The following is a 21,396-nucleotide window of genomic DNA, read 5'->3' as shown; positions in this document are numbered from 1 at the left end:
AGTGACTGAAATGACTGCTGCTTTTGACATCGAGAGTTAAGCACAGCTCAGTTGTGCTGAGCTTCATTTCCATTCATTCAATTAAGTCAACAGGTTATAGGGAAATTCATTACTGCAGCAGAAGATTATGGGGGATTTTCAATTAGCCCAACCCAATTCCAATCGATCCCTTTAACGGAAGCAGAATTGAGCCCAGTTCTTGTCTTCTGACGATGGGTTTATGTCTTCCCTCACCTTTTTCTGAATATATTTGCCTCTCTCTCCTGTCTGTCTCTCTGTTTGGGCACTTTTTCTAAACGATGCTACGAGCTAAGTGTGGGGGTTGCTTTCTAGTGTGAGGTCAAAGGTGTCCACAGCATTTATAGACAAATCAAGAAAGAAACATGATTGTTAATGATGCTTGTACATGTGATGTATTGATAGCTGCAGGTTTAAATCATCCAAAATAATGAAGAAGCATAATATAAGCACTCCTGCCTTTTTAAACTCTACTTAAAACATCATTAAAGATAATTAAAATGACAAACAATAACACAGCAAGAAGCATGGTTATGTTCCCAAATATATATGAAGCTGTTCTTGTCTCTTCCGGGGGCTAATCATGGCCTGTGTGTCTTTGAACTGACTATATTGGGCTTTATTGGCATGACCGTTTTACATGCCTTTCAAAGAGCAGGATATTGAAAAGTGAATTTTTTGTCATGTGTGGTATAAAGCACTCAGTGCACACAATGAAAAGTGTCCTCTGCATTTAACCCATCACTTATTGTGAGCAGCGGGCAGCCATGAAAGGTGCTTGGGGAGCAGTGTGTGGCGACGGTACCTTGCTCAAGGGAACCTCAGCGGCACCTTGGTGGTTCAGAATTTGAATCCACCACCTTTCTGATTATAAGTCCACTTCCTCGCATGCTAGGCAGTCCGCTCATCACCCACAATGATGTAAGATTTTCTTTCTGAACCCACTCCTGACTCACCATTCCTCCCTCTGTAGGCCATGGTGAACACCGTGAACAACCTGCTCCAGCCACAGGCTCAGCCGGCCTGGAGGAAACTGGCCACGGCAGAGCAGCTGCGCTCGGCCACCCTGCTGCTGGACACGGTGGAGTCTGGGGCCTTCATGCTGGCAGACAACCTGCTGAAGACCGATACGGTGCAGGAGGGCGCCGACAACATCCGTGAGTTTGCATATCGCAAACATGCACAAACACATAAAAATAAACATATGCATTCTAACACACACACACACACAAACATGCGGGTGAGAATAGAGCAGCATGACTGATAACTATTTAGCAAGAGCCCTCATCTGCACATTAGGATTCAGCAGAGAGCCGCAGCTCAATACAGTATACAATATTAAGTGACAATACAGCCACCGCTATGGAAAAAACAAACCTTCATGAAATTTAGATCAGGGCGTCGGCGTGCACCGTGCATCCTCTAGAGTTCCACAACGTATGTTCTAACAGATATACTGTTACGTATACTGTTATGCATGAAAATGTATTATTTGTATTCTCCTATTCATTTAAAATAATTATAAGTCATGTTGTTTTTTATATTTCTGTATATATATATTTATACACACAGTATGTGTGTGTGTGTGTGTGTGTGTATATATATATATATATATATGTATATGTGTGTATGTGTGCGTGGTGTGTGTGTGTGTGTGTGTGTGTGTGTGTGTGTGTGTGTGTGTGTATATTTATATATATATGTGTGTATATATATATATATATATATATATATATATATATATATATATATATATATATATATATATATATATATATATATATATATATGTATATATATAGAGAGAGAAAGAGCAATAGAACAAAAAGAAATTAGCTCGTGTGCCAGAGTGGTTGAAGGATTTCCGTTTGTTGGGGGAAACAAACTGAGATGGAAAGATACATTATTATGATAAATGATCTGTTCTGTGGACGCGCGTACGAGAAATAAATCTGCTTTTGCACTTTATAGTTATGACATCGTTGTGATGCCGTACAGATGCAGAACTGTCACTGTCCTGGATTCTGATTGAAAATCCTTTCCAGACCCCAGCAGCCAATCAGTGAAGGAGCCGATCGTTAATTTGGTCGTTCGGACTCTGTGCTCTAGATTCAGCCGCTCGGGTGGTCTGCTGGAACAGCAGTGTGTGGGCCGCCGGGCCCCGGAGGGGGCTGAGGGACGGGAGCCTCGCTGACGGCTGCAGGCTCCACTGGGTGGCCTGCTGGCTTCGGGAGGAAGTCGTATTTGCCGCTCTCGCTTACGCACACTCCCTGCTATTCAGCTTAGGGGGCAAGGCGTGTGCTGAAGAAAGAGAGAGCCGAGAGAGGGAGTGCAAGAGTGCAAAGTAGTTTCAGGACAAAGGGAGAAGGAGAGCAGAAATGAAGGAACGAGGGGAGATGGAACGCGTGTGTGTGCAGCGTTTGATTCGACTGTGATCTCACTCCAGACGAGGAGCGAGGATGTGGGGGCTGCAGCACTGAGCCCTAATGGAGGCTGATGCTCAGTAAAGTGTGAAACATCAAATCAAAGGGCTGCGAATAATGAAAAAGCCTGCAGATCCACGACCAGCGGGCAGAGGGAGGGAAGGAGGGAGACCTACTGATTGCTGGTTTGGCAGGGAAGAGATCTGGGACGTTAGACACGGGGAGACGGAGACAGGAAGTATGATGAAGAGAGATTCAGTAAGACAGGATGAGAGATGCGGAGAGAAGCTCATCTTTGGGGAATTCTGCTGCCGTGGATTTGGTGGTAGAGCAGTGCTAATCAAAAATGTCTCCGCTAACAACTATAAATGCACATACGCGATTGGACTGACCCCAAATAACAATGCTCCAGATTTGCGTTGTCGTTCTGTTATGCTCTGTGGTTTGCGAGCATTTTCTGTTTAACTGGTCCAACCCATTAACTTCTGTGATGTCACTAGCCATAAAAAGAGCGATTTTCCCACACTTGACCCGTCTTCGGCTCTGTTGCAATTTTAGTTTGTCCATCTTTCAGTGAAGGGTCATTGAAGAGCAATGGATTTTATACTTTCATGAGACTTTTATATTCTGGTGGGAGTGGCATCTTCCAAGATGGTGACGCCACCATCCACAGGACACATGTGACATTGAGTGGCTGATGAGTATGAAAATATGACCTTCAGTCTCAACGTCTCAACTTAACAGCACACATGTGGGAAATTGTGGAGCAGCGTCTTCAGAATACCAAAAGGAGGGAAGAAGAATGCTGCCCATCCCTCCATCCACTTTCTAGTGGAGTAACTGAGGCTGGAGAACCTGTAATGATTTAATAATTATGTTGGTTTATCCTTTGATCTGACACAGCTATAGATTTACAGGAGAAAGGAGAGAATGTGAACAGTAGAGGTTACCTTTGTGTTCAAGAACCCCTGATAACTAGTCTGTTCTGCTCCAGCTATTTCGTCAGGCATGAAGAAGGATTTTTATTGTCTCTGGCAAACAATTTATCCCCGCATAACAGGACTCAAGGCCAACTCACGTGCATCTTGTTAAAGAAAAGAAGGAAAGCCCCTTAAAGCCATTTGTGTGTGTACATATGAATGTCTTTTTTTTCCCTTCATTGCACAATTTTTCCACAAAGTGTCTTCCTTCATCACACAACCTTGACATTCTTACTTTGACTCGAGTTTTCACATCCTTAAACCACAGCGTTGCTTTGTGTAGAGACCGAATCAACTGATTGGTGGATGGATTCAGCACTGATTCGTCCTCTGGGGGTCATCTGCCAGCCCCCCTGGAGGGATGTGTGTTGTGTGGTTTGATTATGCCAGTCACATATACTCAGGACAATAGGAATAATCTGGAAACAAAATTGAAAGGACATTCTCTTTTTTTCCAGTTTTTGTGTAAATGCCCCATATATTAGATTTATCCACCATTCTCAGTAAAATAAAAGGAATTCACGTGATTTCTGCCTTTCTGTTCTTCTCTTGTTTCTCGTTGTCGATACAATAAAATGCGCTATTGTGAGCCCAGACCTGCCGTTCTTTCAGAAGGTTACTATGGTTACATAGATTAGCTTTCTGCCTTATGGCGGCACATTAATTCAGATAGATGATTAAACGTAACTGGCACTGCACATTTTTTACACACACCTATCCAGATTGAGTGTCTGTTTTATTAGATTTTTATACATTTGTGATCAAACATAATTGAAGATTTCAATCCAAAATATTTTCATTCATAATAATTATTCCATTATTTTCGGCTGGACAAAGCAAAAATTCCCATTATGCAACTTTGTACATTACCTGTATGGTAATTTTATGTTAGAACACAATCGCCTTTGTCTTATTCGCACAGTTATGATAAGTACCTAAACGATTATGATTCCAGTCTTACCTGCAATTATAAATGTGGAAGTGGAGGTGAGGAGGGTTTCTGTTTTTTACTGTGATTTTTGCTGAGGCATTTTAGATTTAGTGAAAGGCTGCATGAGTGTGTGCACAATGGCGGATTTGCCTTTGCTGATCACGATACTCCCACAAAGGGGACACATTTCTGTTGGGAATGAAAGACACACTGCCTGCCCATACCGTTGCTTGGTCAAATGTATTACATGTGCTGAGCTGCAATTGCATAGAACATAGGACGGTGGAATTCTGACATCTCCGAGGTCGGTTCCGATCAGAACCTATTCATATTCCATGAGGAACATATTCCATGAGCGGCCACAGAAATAGACTTTAATTTGCTGGAGTGGCCTCTCTGCTTCTTCCAGATATGTTTTCCAGAGTTGTTATCCAACTTCTGGGATCAGTCATGTTCCCGACTGTGAGGCACGATCGTTCGTTAAGACTTAATTTTAAAAGTGTGTGTTGGTTTTTTTTGTGTTCTTGGTTTTTTGATCTTAAATCATGCCTCAGAGCTAATCTCGCGCACAAAATCTCTCTGATTATCCCCTTATTCAGAGATGCCTCCTCTTCCTTCCTCAGCTTTTTTTTTTTTTTTAATTCCTGCTCTCCTCCTCCTCCTCGCCCCTCCCCCGCTCTGATGCTCCAAGCTCTTTTTCAGTCGCCTCAATAGCAAGATATCTAAAATAAAACAGCAAGAGACTTCGCTAAGAACACACCAGGAATACAGTGCGTGTGTGTGTGCGAGTGTTGGGGGGGGGTACAGTCATTGTCTTGTTTGTGCTACAAGACAACGCAGTGGAGATGTAAATATATCCGTTTGATGGGATAATGCAGAATCAGTACAGAGCCCAGATTATAATGACTGCGATGTTTCCCGTTTAAAAAAGAGTGTTTGTAGAGACGGGATTCAGCTAATTAGGTTAAGCGCAGCGTGAACATTCCTGCTGCTTCCCCGCGTACGCGCGTGTGCCTGCGATGCAAGAGTGTGTGTGTGTGTGTGTGCCTCTAAAAGAGTTTTTTATGTGTGCATATGCAATTCCTTCTGTGTGTGTGTGATGCATATGCATACGGTATGCATCAAATATGTCTCTCTCCATCCCTCTCTATCTCTCTCTGCCTCCGTCTCTCTCCTCTCCCTCATGAGGAGCTGAACTCCATCTTTTGATGTAGCTGTTTGTGCCGGTCTGTGCTTTAATGTGCAGATGCTTCTTATTTCACAGCGATACTTTACTGTATTATATATAACAGAGCGACACACACACACACACACACACACACACACAAACACGCAGACAGGGCTCTCCAGTCCCTTTCTCGCACAGATGTGAGGCTGCTATCTCATGTGGCCCAGCCTCATCCCTCCGCCTCCTCCACCTCCTTTCACACATCTCTCCTTTCAACCTCTCCGAGCCTCTGTTGGGGTGGGGTCTGCCCGACTGCCTCAAGCATGTGGGAAACATGCATCAAATCAACAGATTAGCTGAAGCATGGCGTCTGACCCCTTCTGTCTCTTGATTATTTCAATTAGTTAGTTGGGTGGCATTGCAGTAATACAATATTTACTGAATGGCATTTATCTAGATAGAATCATTATATAAGGTGCTATAAATATGACTTCTCAATAGGATGAGCAGCTTACTTATAATTACCGTGGGGCAAGTGGCATATTGGATAATGTATGTATGCAATAGCCAGACTGGGCACTTGGGTAAAACAATAAAAATACATGTAAATTTATGCGGGGAACTTTCCAATTAGTGACAGGAAATAGTTTTTTTTTTGACATGTTGTCAAACCCTTAAAACCTCCCGAACTTAACACAGCATTGACGACGGAAGACACCGTAGGAGTGTCTCTCCGTCCCTGTGGTGCACAAGCGAGCGATGCTCTCCGAGCACAGAGAGGAGAAGAGAGTTAATTTAAAACATTAAAGATGGGCCGCCACGCTGAAATCATTATCTTTGTGCATGAGATAGCCCATCGCAGGTCTAATTACTCTCCAATTAGGATACTTTATCTAATACATTAAACCTCAATTGCTGCATTTCACATAACAAACCTCGGAATCTGTGAAGTACAGGAAAGCCCGCAGTAAATTATCTATTTGTCACTGAAAAGGCGCCCTGAAGATATAAAAATAATGAATCTGGTATCAGCAGCACACAGGGAATGTGATTTAGAGGACACACTCTGTTGGGTAACATGTGAATCATTAGCGTATATTTGTTATTTTATCTTTAATCCGAGATTTAAGGCAGGTTGGCCGTGCCGCTCGAGCATGGCCTCACGTTTGTGTGCATTTGCGTTGACGTTCCATGTACGTGTCTGTGTTTGTGCAGAGCTGGAGGTGGCTCGACTCAGTACAGATGGGAATTTGGCGGACCTGACGTTCCCCCAGTCCGAGCTCCATGGCAACTCCATCCACCTCTCGGCGAACACTCTGAAGCAACACGGGAGGAACGGTATGGATGTGTCGCCCGCTCTCAAGCCATGATTCTGTTCTTCTGAAGCAATGTGGGCCGCATGTAATAAAGAAAAACGTGATGGAAAATGTCCCTTTCTTGTAATACCACTCTGTACCTCAATTTACACATTCAAATTTAAATACAGACATCTTGACTTTATTTGTAAGTCACCCACATTGCCAACACTCACTTTGTTTGGGCTCTGTCTGCTTTCATTTTTCATTAATAAGTTAATTCAAGAATAAAGAATAGATTTTTATTAAAAATGTTCGTGTGTTGTCATACAAGACTGATTGATATATAAAAAAGACAGTTTTCTGGTCCCAAAATATAAAGAGCAATATTAATAAATGATTGTTTTTCTCATTATTATTACTATAACACTATTTAACATAAAAAGAATATTGAATCAGAATATTGATGTATATTTTAATGCTAAATGCTTAAATACTGAACCACCCAGATGTTTGTTGAACACATTCATATGAAGTTTAAGGACACCTCCTGCTAAGTGGTGATTTTTGTTAAGTCTAACGATGGAAGACTGTTTTGTGCCAAATGCCAATGTGCCATATGTGCAGAGCACTAAAACCCAGAAGAACATACATCAGCTCATAGCAAAAGAGCCCACTCCTCATGTGTTGAATGCTTCGGCCTAATTTATCTGTCCTCTGTCTCCTGGATCGTTCTGCAGGTGAGATCCGGATGGCTTTGGTTCTCTACAAGCACCTCGGTCAGTACCTGTCCACAGAGAACGCAAGTGTGAGGCTGGGCAGTGAGGCCATGTACCCAAACTACTCCCTCATCGTCAACTCCCCCGTCATCACCGCTGCCATCAACAAAGACACCAATAAGATCTACCTGTCTGAGCCAGTGGTCTTCACAGTCAAACACCTGCAGGTAGTGGCAGGGTACACACAAACAACATTCACCCTTCATTACTCATAAAACTCCATTTACATAATGTTAGCAAACTCATATTTTAAAGACGTCTGTCCCCTAAAGGCAACCAAAACCGATTAAATGGAAATTCTCACTGTTCTGTTGGACTTGCTGATTTTCTGGACAAAAAAGGTCAAAGTTTACTTATCGTTTTTTTGTTACAAAATGCAGAATCACGCGGGGGCTGATAGTGAGTAGGTGAAACCAGTTTTTCTCTGTCACATCATGGTATTTTTGGGACACGTGTGCAGTGAGAGGTTCAAATGGAGAAAGAGGCTAATGGAGCAATGGCATAGACTTATCACACTTTAAATGAAAACAGTCTCATGCCTGCGAGTATTTCACACATATTAATAGGTAATGTGCACATCACCGTTAAACATTCATGCTGCCAAGTGAAAAGCACTTTTACTCCTCATAAATATCTAGAGATGAAGTGCCTAACCACTTATATGAAACATCTTCAGCCGTGTGCTTTTTCCAAATATCAATTTTTTAGTAAACATATATATGAAAGGGTCTTCACACCACTCATATTGGAACCATAAAGATGAGCTTTTTGTTGCAGGCATGTTGTAATTACCATCCGTGACAGAATAGGGGGAAAAAATCTCAATAACCTCCATATCACACTATCCTTTTTTTTGCAAAGGATCAAGTAATGCGTCTTCAGACAGATCCATCCTTATGGTGTAAGTGTAATCTCATTAAGATGAGAGAGAACTTTCCCTTGGTGCAATATTACAGCACCACGGCCTGTGCTCCTTGTCTTTTTTAATAAACACAGTAGGATTAGAATTGAATTAAACTGAGATTTAAGTTTTAGTTTTTTTCCAGGGCCAATTGATGGGTTAAAACTGCACTAGTAAGAAGTCTCACAATTCTGTCATGTCAGGATTTGGGGCTTGCATCTTTAAATAAACCTGTATACAATAATAATAATAATAATTACAATCACAATGTTGTTGTTATTATTATTATTGGTGTTATTATTATTATTATTGGATATTGGGAAGTACCATGAAACTTAATTTTTTTGTGTTTTATTTTTTTCTTAATTATAATTTTTCCACATAAAGCACTGCCAGACAGTGTCCCAATAACATATATTACATTTTTGGGCTAAATATATTGGCAGGAGTCCAGTAGAAGTTGGACTGCTGCAGAAGCGAGACTGTGGGTCGGCACTAACCGTGTTACAGACCAGTGCTGGCCTGCGGCTCTTAGTTTGAGAAATACTGCCTTAGATCACAGGTTCTCAAACTGTTCAGGATGAGTACCACTTCAAAAATGACAGGCTATGAAATTCAGTATCGTAGCCCTTTTTACCTCTAGCAGACAAAAGGCAATTTTATTCTTAATACGAATATCACACACTCTAAGTACTGCAGTCAAACACACAGCAAGTGAGAATATTAACTGTACCCCACTGATAATATTAAGGATAATATCTATGTTACATTTAAACACACAGCACACCTATGAATATTAACAATAATCTTAGCGTGTTCTGATCAGTACCTGTAGAGGGAGCCTGAGCTTGGTACATGTACCTCAGTTTGAGAACCAAGGCCTTAGATAATGAAGACGTAATGCTGCGGCTAATAGATTGTGTTCTCAAAGTAATGCCCTTTGGTCATTAATAGATTCTTTTAAAAAATATATCTGTGCCAGCTGCTCAATAAGTCTTAATTTTTTTGTTTGTTTTCTATTTGACAAATTCATTGGACATATGCCAGCTACCTGTGCATGTCCTTGTTTCTTACACCAGAACTGGAATATTCCGGTGAAATACTGCCATCTATTTGATGTAGCGCATCATTCTCCAGGTGGCAAAATGTTACACATAACGTCTTTAAGAGTGGAGCACTGTGTGCACCAACGCCAAAGGAGTACAAGGCTTCCAAACTACTTTACTCAGTGGAGAGGCAGGCTGTCCTTCACACAAAAAAAAACAAAAAGGTGAAAAAAAAGCTAAAAGCTGATTCCACTGTAGAGTGAAACTTGTTGTGACTGATGGTCTGCCAGCCCCTCTAAGTGATTTGCTCCTATTGATCACAGATCTGTTTTTTTTTTTTTTTTCCTTCAGCAGCACTCAGAGGAAAACTTCAACCCTAATTGCTCCTTCTGGAGCTACTCAAAACGAACCATGACGGGATTCTGGTCCACCCAGGACTGCCGGCTTTTGGGCACCAACCGCACGCACACCAGCTGCTCCTGCACCCACCTCACCAACTTTGCTGTGCTCATGGCGCATGTGGAGGTGAAGGTAAGAGGCCACATTGTTTTGCCGCTGTCTGTTTGATGGACGTTGAGGTCAAGTTAGATGGTAATTGGCTTTTAATGGTTTGCTGGGAGAGTGTCGATAGACTGCAGCATCAAATGTGTGCTGAGGGTTTGTAAGGACACACTTACAGTCGGGGCACAGTTCTGGTTGGCTGTGCCTTGGCAGCAGGAGCTGGAGTAGGGTGTGTATGTGTGTGTGTGTCTGTGGGCGGGGTAGTAGTAGATCCATCATTCGACTAATGCAGGACTGGCCTGGGTCATGGCCGCTGATGGATTGAGCCGACAGACCTTCTCAGTGCAGGGTGGGGTGCAAAATTCCCTCACATACACTGTAAAACACATTGGTGCACTATATCCTTTTAGCATGTGTTCTTTTATGACAATAGATACAAAAGTTACCATAAAGAAAATGCATGCAATAAACAAATTAATACATCAGTAGGTGAATAAAAATTATAATTACATACTGAAGTATGTACATATTTGGGCTGTCAGAATAAGGATGCTAATCATTGCATTTATCTGTGAATATTAAAATCACACTGAGGTCTAACATGCAGTTCATTAATTCATTGAAAAGTGAGAGAGAGGGAGATTTTCATTGTTATTCAAATGGGAGCTCTGACACTCGCACAGTACAGGCCAAAAGTTTGGACACCTTCTCATTAAATGTGTTTTCTTTATTTTCATGATCATTTACGTTGGTAGATTCTCACTAAAGGCATCTAAACTATGAATAAACACATGTGGAGTTATGTACTTAAAAAAAAAGGTGAAATAACTGAAAACATGTTTTATATTCTAGTTTCTTTGCTCTGATTACTGCTTTGCACACTCTTGGCATTCTCTCGATAAGCTTCAAGAGGTCGATGCCTGAAATGGTTCTCCAACAGTCTTGAAGGAGTTCCCAGAGGTGTTTAGCACTCGTTGCCCCCTTTGCCTTCACTCTGCGGTCCAGCTCACCCCAAACCATCTCGACTGGGTTCAGGTCCGGTGACTGTGGAGGCCAGGTCTCCACTTTTTGTTAAATACATAACTCCACATGTGTTCAGTCATAGTTTGATGCCTTCAGTAAGGAAACTACCAATGTAAAAGGTCATGAGGGTGGTAGTAGCCTGGTGGGTAAGACACTCACATATGAACCAGAAGACCCAGGTTCAAATCCTACTTACTACCGTTGTGTCCCTGAGCAAGACACTTAACCCTGAGTGTCTCAAGGGGGGACTGTCCCTGTAACTACTGATTGTAAGTCGCTCTGGATAAGGGTGTCTGATAAATGCTGTAAATGTCATGAAAATAAAGAAAATACATTGAATGAGAAGGTGTGTCCAAACCTTTGGCCTGTACTGTACACACACACACACACACAGTCGTATTGTTGTTGGTGTATAGATTATGGGGTGAACATACAATGTTCTGAGTGGTTTCTTTTATGCATGTATGTAAATGTCAAGTAAATGTCACGGTGGACATGAATAATATAGGTGCTAAATGGAAGAGCACATATGCTTCTGCTCTTCGCCCTCCCTGAGGTGATGTATGGTTGCTCTGGGTGGATGAATGTATGACTATAAACAAAGGAGGAATCTGTGTGCAGCATCTGTTCTGTCTTTCTTTTTCTCTCCCACCTACCCCTTCCTCTTTTTACTCACTCCCTATTTTTAACTGTCACCCTCTCATTGTTCGCCCCCCACCCTGCCTTCCCCTGCCGTCCCTTTTCCTCTCTCTATTTCTATGCTGCTATCCATCTCTACAACTCTTTTGCTCCGGGTTCTATTCATTTCTCCGTCCCTCCATCTCATATCTCACTCTTCCTCCAATTCACTGGCCCCATCCCCCACTATCTCTCTAACAACCATCTTCTCTTCCCCCCCTTGTTTCACTCCATTTATCCCTCTATTGCGATTTGCCCTTCTTTTTCTTATTACATTTTGTGTCTTCACCCACCCCCTTTCTCCCACATCCCCCTTTTCCCTTCGCTCGCTGCGCTCCATCTCTCCCCTCATCTCTCTCTACATCCCTCTCTCTGTGTCTCTTTATCGCCCGTGTAGAAGGCGGACCCCATGCACGACCTGCTGCTGGACGTCATCACCTGGGTGGGGATCCTGCTGTCACTGGTCTGCCTCCTCATCTGCATCTTCACCTTCTGCTTCTTCCGAGGCCTGCAGAGCGACCGCAACACCATCCACAAGAACCTGTGCATCAGCCTCTTCTTTGCCGAGTCGCTTTTCCTCGTGGGCATCAACCGCGCGGACCAGCCAGTAAGGGTCACGGCCTCGTGGCACAAGGGCCGACACTGTACACGTGATTGAAATAAACATTCAGACTTGGGTAAAGCATGTATAATATCATAGAATTCATTTCAGCGCTCCATTTTCTTCACTCTAGTTGGGGGGCTGGTGAAGTTGGACAGGGCAGACTGCAAATTTGGCAAAAGAGAAAAAAGGAAACTGAGGCACGGCTGAAGTCTTGGCGCGGTTGCATCGACGCTGGCGAAGGAGTCGGCTTTCGCTCTTTTTATGGATTCTTTAATGCTGTGAATACCGCCGCTTCACACCAGGCTGGTCTAGGCCGGTGAATTTCCGCGGAGCGTAATGTTTCTCAACAGAGAATAAAGAAATAATAAAAAAGTTGTGCTGGTCAGCAGTCTGGCCGCCTTCTCAGTGGCCCTGGGTGGATTTTTTATTTTTTTTTTGTTGGAAATTTCTGCATGTGCAGCAGTTAAGCCCAGCGGAGAATTGAAAGGGACAGTGTAACAGAAAACAAATGGCTCTATCGGACGATGCCACAGTCCGCTTACACATAGTCACCGGCCAGGAGTGCTGATATTAATCAATATTTCAGATTAGTCGGCTCTGGGGTAGCGCACGGGAAGGATTAGTGCAGCAGCAGAGGCAGAATGGCCGTTTGGGGTCATGAGACAAGGTGTCTGAAAGTCAGCTAACAAATGAGCGCATTTGTTTGCGATGATCTACAGAAAACAGTTCTGGACTCAGCACCGCGGCACACCTGAGCACGCTGCAGCGCAATGAATCAAAACTATTTTGAGAAAACTTGTTTTTGTCCTCAAACATGCCCTCCGATTTTCCACATGGGTGGAGCGATTCAACATTATAATAAATGAATGACGGAATCATCACTGGTCCTAAATTGCATCACAGTTATTGTGACCCACTCCATCAAGGCGTGGTGAGATATTGGGGTGTTTCTCAATGTCAAGTATCCTTGGCAGGACAGGTCCTAGCAAGGCATTCGAACAACACACAATGGAACAGCCTTGCATTTATAGCCGCGCATAGGATTGTGGGTATTAAGCGAACATCAAGGATACTTATATCCATCCGTGAAAAAATGCTCTGAACTAAGGACATGGCCCTTGTGCGGATTAAAAGGAGATTTGATTAAGTGTCATCCTTCAAATACTTCCTTCTTTGACATTGAGAAACACCCTCTGTCTGTCCCAGGACTCTTTTCAAAATATAACTGTTAAAATTATGAACATTTTGATTGTTTTGACGTTTGACTGCTGTTGAGATGATTAGGGGATGTCATTATTATTAATATTGCTACTGTACATGAATGAGATGTACAGCCTTAATCTAATGAGTTATAATGCATTTGTGAGTTCTAAGCCTGGTGCCTGTAATGCAAACAACGCCGTTGCACTTGTGAAATGCGAACCTTTAAATATTTGAGCTTTAAAATGGCACCGGATCAGATCCCGCCAGAGGAGAGACGCACGGCGAAGTGCAGCGATACGATTACATCAGCAGCAGGAGTGTATTTGTGTTCTGATGAGTGCTTTAAATTGGAGAAGGTGAAAGCGACTGTGTGTCTCAGAGGGTGTTTATGTGTGCGTCGCTGGTTGAGTGTAAGTGACAGCAGCAATATTCCCAAACATTGGCACGCCTTCCGTACACACAGTCAAACACACAGACATGCATGCTCCCGGGTAGTTCAGGAGAAAACATCTTCATACTCAATATACAGTGTGAGGCCATTTAGCCTCATTTGGAATAACTCAATAAAAATGTATAGCCTTGAAAATGTTCTTTTCATCTTTGTTTTATGCTGTAATTTTGCAGCGATCAGAGGCTTTTGTTTTTATGGTTTCCTATGCTGTTTTCAGCTGAAACTAGTACAACATTTGAAAAGAGAACACCCATTGATTCTTGATTAAGTGTCTTGAATAAGTGCAGCTGCTGCTGAATCGGCACTGTCCTCCATTCACAATGAAGCTAACATGATTAATTGGTGACAGGCTTAAATTTTCATTTTTTTTTTAAGTGAAGTTGTATTGGTGGCTGGTGCTTACAGGTTTCTGACCTAGTGGGGTTCTTAGTGTTGGCTGAGCAGGAAACTACCATTTTGGTGGCAGCCATCTTGGCTCAAGACCTTATCATGAAATTTATCCGACACTGTTGTGCACCAGTGCTTTGTAATCCAAATCTGATCTTCATACCTGTATAGTCTCACTTGGATGTTCACAAAAATCGTCCAGGGTACAGAGTGGCAAACAGATGCGAAGAATATCCTGCTCCTCCCGCCTCCACTCAACACCGGCAAACACCCTTCAGAAAAACCACGCCACTGAACATCTTTCAACATCATCGAAAGCCACAGTTCTGGCCAGCATCTCTCAGATACGTCATTCAACACCCAACACAATCCAAATTTGTCAAACCCTCTCAAACACCACTCATCGGCAGTGCCTGCCGCCCGGCGTTATTACACACGCTCGCGTCGCTGTATCGCCCGCCTGCCCGCGCTGTTAATTACCACTCCTCCGTATCACTCTGACCCTTCCCTCACTCCTCCCTCCCCGCTTTCGCTCCTCCGCTGCGCCTCAGAGGGAAAAAAAGGAGGATAATCTGCTAATTCCATCAGGAAATCTAAATGCTGCTCTCGTGGCACACACTCGAAATGCTCTTGTGCGTCACCCGGTGAGAGAGTTCAAAAGAAAAGAAGCAAGAAGAGCATTTAAAGGAAAAGCGCCCGTCGCATAATTACAGTGCGCACAGGCGCAGCCTCCATCGAGGCCATGTGCTGTTTTTGAACCGTGCCGCGATCAGTCTCGGCACAGGGGACGCATTTGTCATTATGAGCTTCCCAGCTACCTGTCAAAGGGGAGCAAAGCGAAGCTTCACCTAAAGACTCGATCATTAATATCTTGTTCGCTTGCATTCTGTTCCGACATGAAGACAGTCCCCAGAGAGGGGCCAGTGGTGGCCTAGCGAAGGCTGGGGCAAATGCAGATGCCGCGTTTCGTTGTGTGATCTGCACTTTGAGTGATGAGAGTGAACAGGTAATCCAGGCAGAACGTGGGTTGATGTGGTCTGGCAGGGATGTGACTCTGAAAACGTCAGGGGCATGGCCACTGACAGATACTCGCTTGGAACCTGGCACCAATAACAACTCACATGGTCCATGGCTCAGAGAGCACAGAGGCTTTTGTTCCAAAATGTCTCGTCCAGCCACAGTAAAATGATTCCATTGTGCTAGCGTCCATCTCAGGCGAGACCTTGGGCAGAGGAGCCGCTTCTGAACAGTGTTGATTAATGGCTTCAGTGTTGCTTTAAATTGTATTTGGTAAATTAAGCCTTCGATTAAGGCACAAGCTGAGGACCACTCGCTTTTGGCAAGTTTTATTCTTCAAGAGCTTAAATGCATTCTTATCTGTTCACATGCTTTTAACTGCATTCTTACCATTTCATATTTTCTTGAATATGACTGAATGAGTTTACTTCTTTTTCCTGTATCCTTGATTTGGGGTCACTTGCCTCATATTGCTGCGCTGCCTTTCTTTCATGTGTATATTGTATACATGCACTTAGTATCATGGCAAATGCACCCATCGATTTGAAATAATTTGTGTTGCACTAAAAAAAGCATAAAAATGCAGGGTCAGATGACTGTTTTTGGATAATCCACATATTAATCATTTTTGTTGGACTGCTTTATTATCTGCTTGCCTGGTGGAAAGAAAGAAAATTAAGGACTTTTTTTTTTGTGAAACTAATTTCCAACTAAACGAGAGGGGGAAAATGTCCAATTAGCCTTTCTTTCCCCTTATTTCTCGAGTGTGCCAGCAGTGGCATTAGCAAGCATTCAGTTGCCTTCGATTGATAAGGAATTCCAAATTGTGCAGAGTGTTTTTTTTCTCTGCTGTATACATGCAGGCCATCAGCTGAGCTCAGTTCTGCATTTTTACCCAGACGTATGGTTTAATGCGATGGTGTGACACGGAGTATTCCCTAATGCCTGGAACCTCAGGATTTCTTACCAGGTTTTTTTTTTTTTGGAACTGCTGCCTTAAAAAGGGAAAACATTCAAGTTCATATGCCACATCAGATTAAAAGAAAGGCGCCTCTGCTCTAAAGGGGCTTTACATCATTCTGTGTATGTGTGTGTTCACAGATTGCCTGCGCAGTGTTCGCTGCACTGCTGCACTTCTTCTTCCTGGCCGCATTCACATGGATGTTTCTGGAAGGTGTGCAGCTGTACATCATGTTGGTAGAGGTGTTTGAGAGTGAATACTCTCGCACAAAGTACTTCTACCTGGCGGGTTATGGCGTGCCGGCTGTTATAGTGGGGGTCTCGGCCGCTGTGGACTACAGGAGTTATGGCACGGACAGAGTGTGAGTATTACTGGCATGGCTTTTTTTTTTGGGTGGGGGGGTGCAGGGCAGATGGAAGGACATGTGTGGCATGGAATTCCAGAAGTCTAAATCAAGAGAATGAACATTAAAATCCATTTTTCAACATTTTCAATATAAATTACTCTATAAATTATATACATCAGTTTGTGGCCTGAATTTCAATTATACATTTCTCTCCAATTTTAAAATAATATACTATATCTCTCATTTATTTATATATTTGTTTATAGAGTTCTGTATCTCTTTATTTTTTGTGATCATGTTCGTCACCTCTGTATGATGTCACCTTATTTTAGGTAATCATGTCCCTTATTGAGTACTGTGTCATTTATATATAAAGGACCCCCTAAGGGGATCAGACTCAGGTAGCAGGGCATATAAATAGCACCTCTGTTGATCTCAAGGGAGAAATGAAGAAGCAGTGCATATTGGCATGATGAGGGAGCTGCCCACGTATGTGGCAGTAATTCTCAGACCAGTTGACCTCACCTCATTTTCACATAAAAATGTAAACTACATTGCATTGTCTAAATTGTACCATAATAGTTGCTGTTGTAGTTCAGTTCGTGGACAGCCCCCAGGAAGCCTATATATGAGCTTCTCCTTTCTGTCCTCATTGCTTAATTGTCTCCTATTGTCTTCACTTGTGTCTCAATGCCCTCTCACTCTCCTCAGTCCTGCTGTGTAGTCCATCACATTATCCCCCTTTTTCTTTACTTTTTCATTGACTGTTTTTTCTGTTTCTTTTTTGGGGGGAAATAAAGTGCCTCTACTTCATGCCCTAAAAGGACAGTAGCCTGTATTAATCTCTACAAGAATACAATAAGGTTCATGTTTTTTAAGATAAGACTTACATATAAAAGCTAGTCATGTTACGTTGTCTGGCATCACAGTGGTTTGTGATGCAATGTACAGAATTTTTTTAATGCACGTCTCTTGTGCCTGAACGTCATACAACACACAGTGACTGTTCTCTTAGTAAGAGAACAGAACTAATTGTAATATTGGTGATCGATCAGACAGTTGCAAAAAAATAAAAGCACAGAAATAAATATCATCCTCACTGACACCGAACGGACAACATTAAATTACTCTCACTCCGACAATGTATTACTGTGCTATTTGAACCACCAAAGGGTTGTCATTAGTCAACTTAATCAATAAAATCAATCTGACAGTCACACAATTGACAGATAACCGACTGATTGATGTGTGCTACACAAAACATGCATTCAAAGATTAGTTCATTTCCTTTCTCGGAGTGAGTAATTGGCTGGAGTCACCCCTGCTGGATAGAGAAGGTGGATGGCCGGGTGAACATACTTCATTTATGGATTTCTGTGTGTGTGTGTGTGTGTGTGTGTGTGTGTGTGTGTGTGTGTGACTCTTTGTTTTGTTGTGTGTGTCCCCAATGGTGTTTCATTACTGTAACCCTGTACTCCCGTCCTGTACAGACCAGCTCTTCTGTGGTCTCCCTTCAGGCTGAGGTCAGGGGAAGCCGTCCAGCCGAACGTACAAAGTCCTTGATGTCATAACTAAGGACACATTTTTCTCCTCTTATTTATTTCCTGCCCTCATCCTTCAGTTATAAGGTCTATTGAAGCTTGAGCTCGACATTCTTCAGATCGCAGCTCATTCATTAGGGATGAATTCATTTTAAAGTAGCGGGTACAACACTGAGAAAAACTGAAAAGCATACATTACAAGAAGAATAGCACACAAAGGAATAGACTTCTTACCCAAATACAGTTCACATCATTTTTATTCATAAAATAATAAACTTTTTAAAGGGCTAGGGTGTTTTTGAAGAATTTTTTTTGAGAATGAGATCATGGATCTACCCACTGCAGCTGCATCTTACAATAATAAAAATATACTATAAATGCCCCCCAGGAGTTCATGTCAAGTGCAATGCTGCGTTTATGGGGGTGTTGTTTTTAATGCAGGTGTTTAAGGAACCGCAGACTGATAATTGTTTGAGACGTGTCTCGAGAAAAAGCTGCTGTGAGCCTCATGCTGAGATGACGGAAGTGTTGGCAAGAACATTAAAGAAGAAAAATATGTGTCCTTATTCATAACGTCACACCACCCCCGTCCAACTCCCTGAGTGTCGAGTTATACATTTTCCGCCGGGAAAAAAAAAGCAAAAGATGTGCTAATGTAATACCGTGCGGCCTTCAAGAATCATTTACACCCCAACCATGCACATAAAGGCAATTTAATCACGAAAATTAAATTAACCCCCCACCCGCAAAACAGGAAAAATAAAAATAAGAGTGCGAATCTCACAGGATGGGCTAGCGTGTGACACGATTCCCACAGCGCTGACCGACTGCTGTGCAGCGCTGATACAAGGGTAGAGTAACAGAAGCAGAGACCTGAGAGCATGGTACTATTTGTCTTGGTGAATGGTTTCAGTGTCGACCAAATAATCACAGATAAACAGCACGGTATTGAGAGATAAATACATCAGACTGGATTCTCGGCCATTTATACAGCTGTATTATTGTACATTTCCATTGTACCCCAATTTTATTTCATCCTTCGGACCTCCCAGGTAATTAATGGTTTTGTACACGATAAACCCCAAAACCTATACATTTTTAGAAAACGTAAAATAATGGTACATTTTGTAACTACACTAGAATACTGGAACATACTGAACACTGAAAATAAGAAGGATTCATTTCAGGATCTAGAACCAATGAGAACCAATGGTACTTGTGAAAGATCAGAATGCAGCTCTGGTGGTAAGGTCTACCACTTCCAACAATTCACTTGCTGCCATAGTGACGAGATAATCAATGTTATTCCTTTCGCCTGTCAGTGGCCATGATGTTATGTGTGATGCATATACAGTGATATGCGATATGTAATTACGCTCACCCAGCACCGGCACCTTTGGTCTGATTTAATGCTAAAGCTGAACAGAAACCGACAGGCACCACAAAACCAGGGAGAGAGGCTGCAGTTGTAGATGTGCTGTGGATAAAATAGGCCCCTCAACAGCAGAACAGGGATATAAGCCTGTCTCTGAAGGTCACTCTTTTGTCCCAGGGTGAGATTGGACATATGGGCATTGACTTATTGCTAGCCCTGAGCCATTGGAATTTCTATTCACCACACTGGATATGAAAAAGATGAATAATTTACCAACAAGCCATGAATCAGGCCCGCTTTTCTGGAACATTAGGCTGACCTGCAGCAGCGGTTTTGTTGAATAGGAGCTGGTAATTCTTAAAATTATCTGTCTGGATATAATGGAGCGTGTTTGGCTAATTAGGCCTGCTGAATACGCACGATTTAAGACTGTTGAACAGGTTACAGTACAATTATTACACATTTGTGTGCGAATGAGTGTGTGGGTGTGTGTCCTTATATGTTTGTTATACATCTATTGGAAGTGTGTGTGTGTGTGTGTGTGTGTGTGTGTGTGTGTGTGTTAATTACCTGAGCCCCTAAATAGCTTGGCAGGGGTTAGCACTCATGATTTAGCTTTTATACAAGCATGCGCTGTAAAACCTCCCCCTCTCCCAGCAGGAGGTATTTTATTATTTTATGTATTATTTATTTATTTATTACCCATTTTTGTCAAGAGCCTATCATTCTCTGTCACTCACTGTGTGATGATGATTGCCCTTGGGCCTGCTGACGGTAACATCCCACCCTCCGCCTCTCTTCCCATGTACAGATGTTGGCTGCGTCTTGACACCTACTTCATCTGGAGCTTCATTGGCCCAGCCACGCTGATCATTATGGTAAGCCGTTTCCCGGCAGTGGGTCCCGGAGGGAAACACTCCCAGCAGGGGTTCCCAACGCCCCTACTGTCTGTGTAACGGTGGAGGTTGTCACAACCGCAGACAATGCATTCACTTCGCATTCAGGAGACAAACCCGGGCACATCTTGGGCACAAACGTCACACGCGCACACTTTCCTCTCCTCTGCTGGACGTATCCTCTGTGCCCTTTTAATAATGATTTTACTCACGGCTCGAAACAGACAAACACATTGGCTGGGTTACAGGCGGCTCTGTTGGTTGCGCCAGGCTCAGGCAGGCAGCAGAAACAGATAATGGCCAGACGAGGACATTTTGCCAATTAGATGAATGTCACAACGTGTGCCCATGATACCCACTCATGACAAAATGTCAGCGGGCCGTCACCGATAACTGCAGAAATAGAGCGGATGTGCGCCGAACGCCCCGGCAATCAGACATTTCTGTAAATTTCCGGGAAAACTGAGAAAAAAAGGAAACGGTGGGCCGATATGAGTGCTGAGATTTGATGGCGAAGCTCTAAACAGTGTCTGTGTGTGTGTGTGCACACACTCCATCTGTCCTTTAGGAAATGATGCCCAGTTTTGTGCATTGACTCTGAAAGGCAAGGATGCTTATGGAGTTGAATTCTGTATCTGTGTGTGAATTTATGCTGATGCTGATCAGTGTGCATTAACCAGAGAAAGCAAACAGCGTTGCATAGACGGAGAGAATCATGAAGGTTAGACGTTTGTGTAATTCTGTTTTTTTGTTTTTTTTTTGTCATTTCAGCTGAACGTTATCTTCCTAGGGATAGCCCTTTACAAGATGTTCCACCACACCACCATCCTGAAGCCTGACTCCGGCTGTCTGGACAACATTAAGTAAGACTT

At 42.8% G+C, this 21,396-nt stretch overlaps 1 protein-coding gene across 11 annotated transcripts in view; it reads left to right on the top strand.

The window, feature by feature from the left end:
• Positions 1-21,396, top strand: part of adgrl3.1 (adhesion G protein-coupled receptor L3.1) — a 111,724-nt gene that overhangs the window by 78,814 nt on the left and 11,514 nt on the right. For 7 of the 11 annotated variants that reach the window (XM_028975556.1, XM_028975554.1, XM_028975553.1 and 4 more), the window contains exons 12-19: positions 992-1,175; positions 6,736-6,858; positions 7,556-7,761; positions 9,893-10,072; positions 12,141-12,350; positions 16,507-16,727; positions 20,440-20,506; positions 21,296-21,387. In XM_028975556.1, coding sequence (XP_028831389.1) covers positions 992-1,175; positions 6,736-6,858; positions 7,556-7,761; positions 9,893-10,072; positions 12,141-12,350; positions 16,507-16,727; positions 20,440-20,506; positions 21,296-21,387 — 1,283 coding nt within the window. The remainder of the gene's footprint in view (positions 1-991; positions 1,176-6,735; positions 6,859-7,555; positions 7,762-9,892; positions 10,073-12,140; positions 12,351-16,506; positions 16,728-20,439; positions 20,507-21,295; positions 21,388-21,396) is intronic. The other 4 variants (XM_028975557.1, XM_028975558.1, XM_028975551.1 and 1 more) reach the window with 1 other exon arrangement.

The sequence above is a fragment of the Denticeps clupeoides genome, chromosome 4 (genome assembly GCF_900700375.1).
Source record: "Denticeps clupeoides chromosome 4, fDenClu1.1, whole genome shotgun sequence".
Taxonomy (NCBI): Eukaryota; Metazoa; Chordata; class Actinopteri; order Clupeiformes; family Denticipitidae; genus Denticeps; species Denticeps clupeoides.
This window is presented reverse-complemented; position numbering and strand designations above follow the sequence as displayed.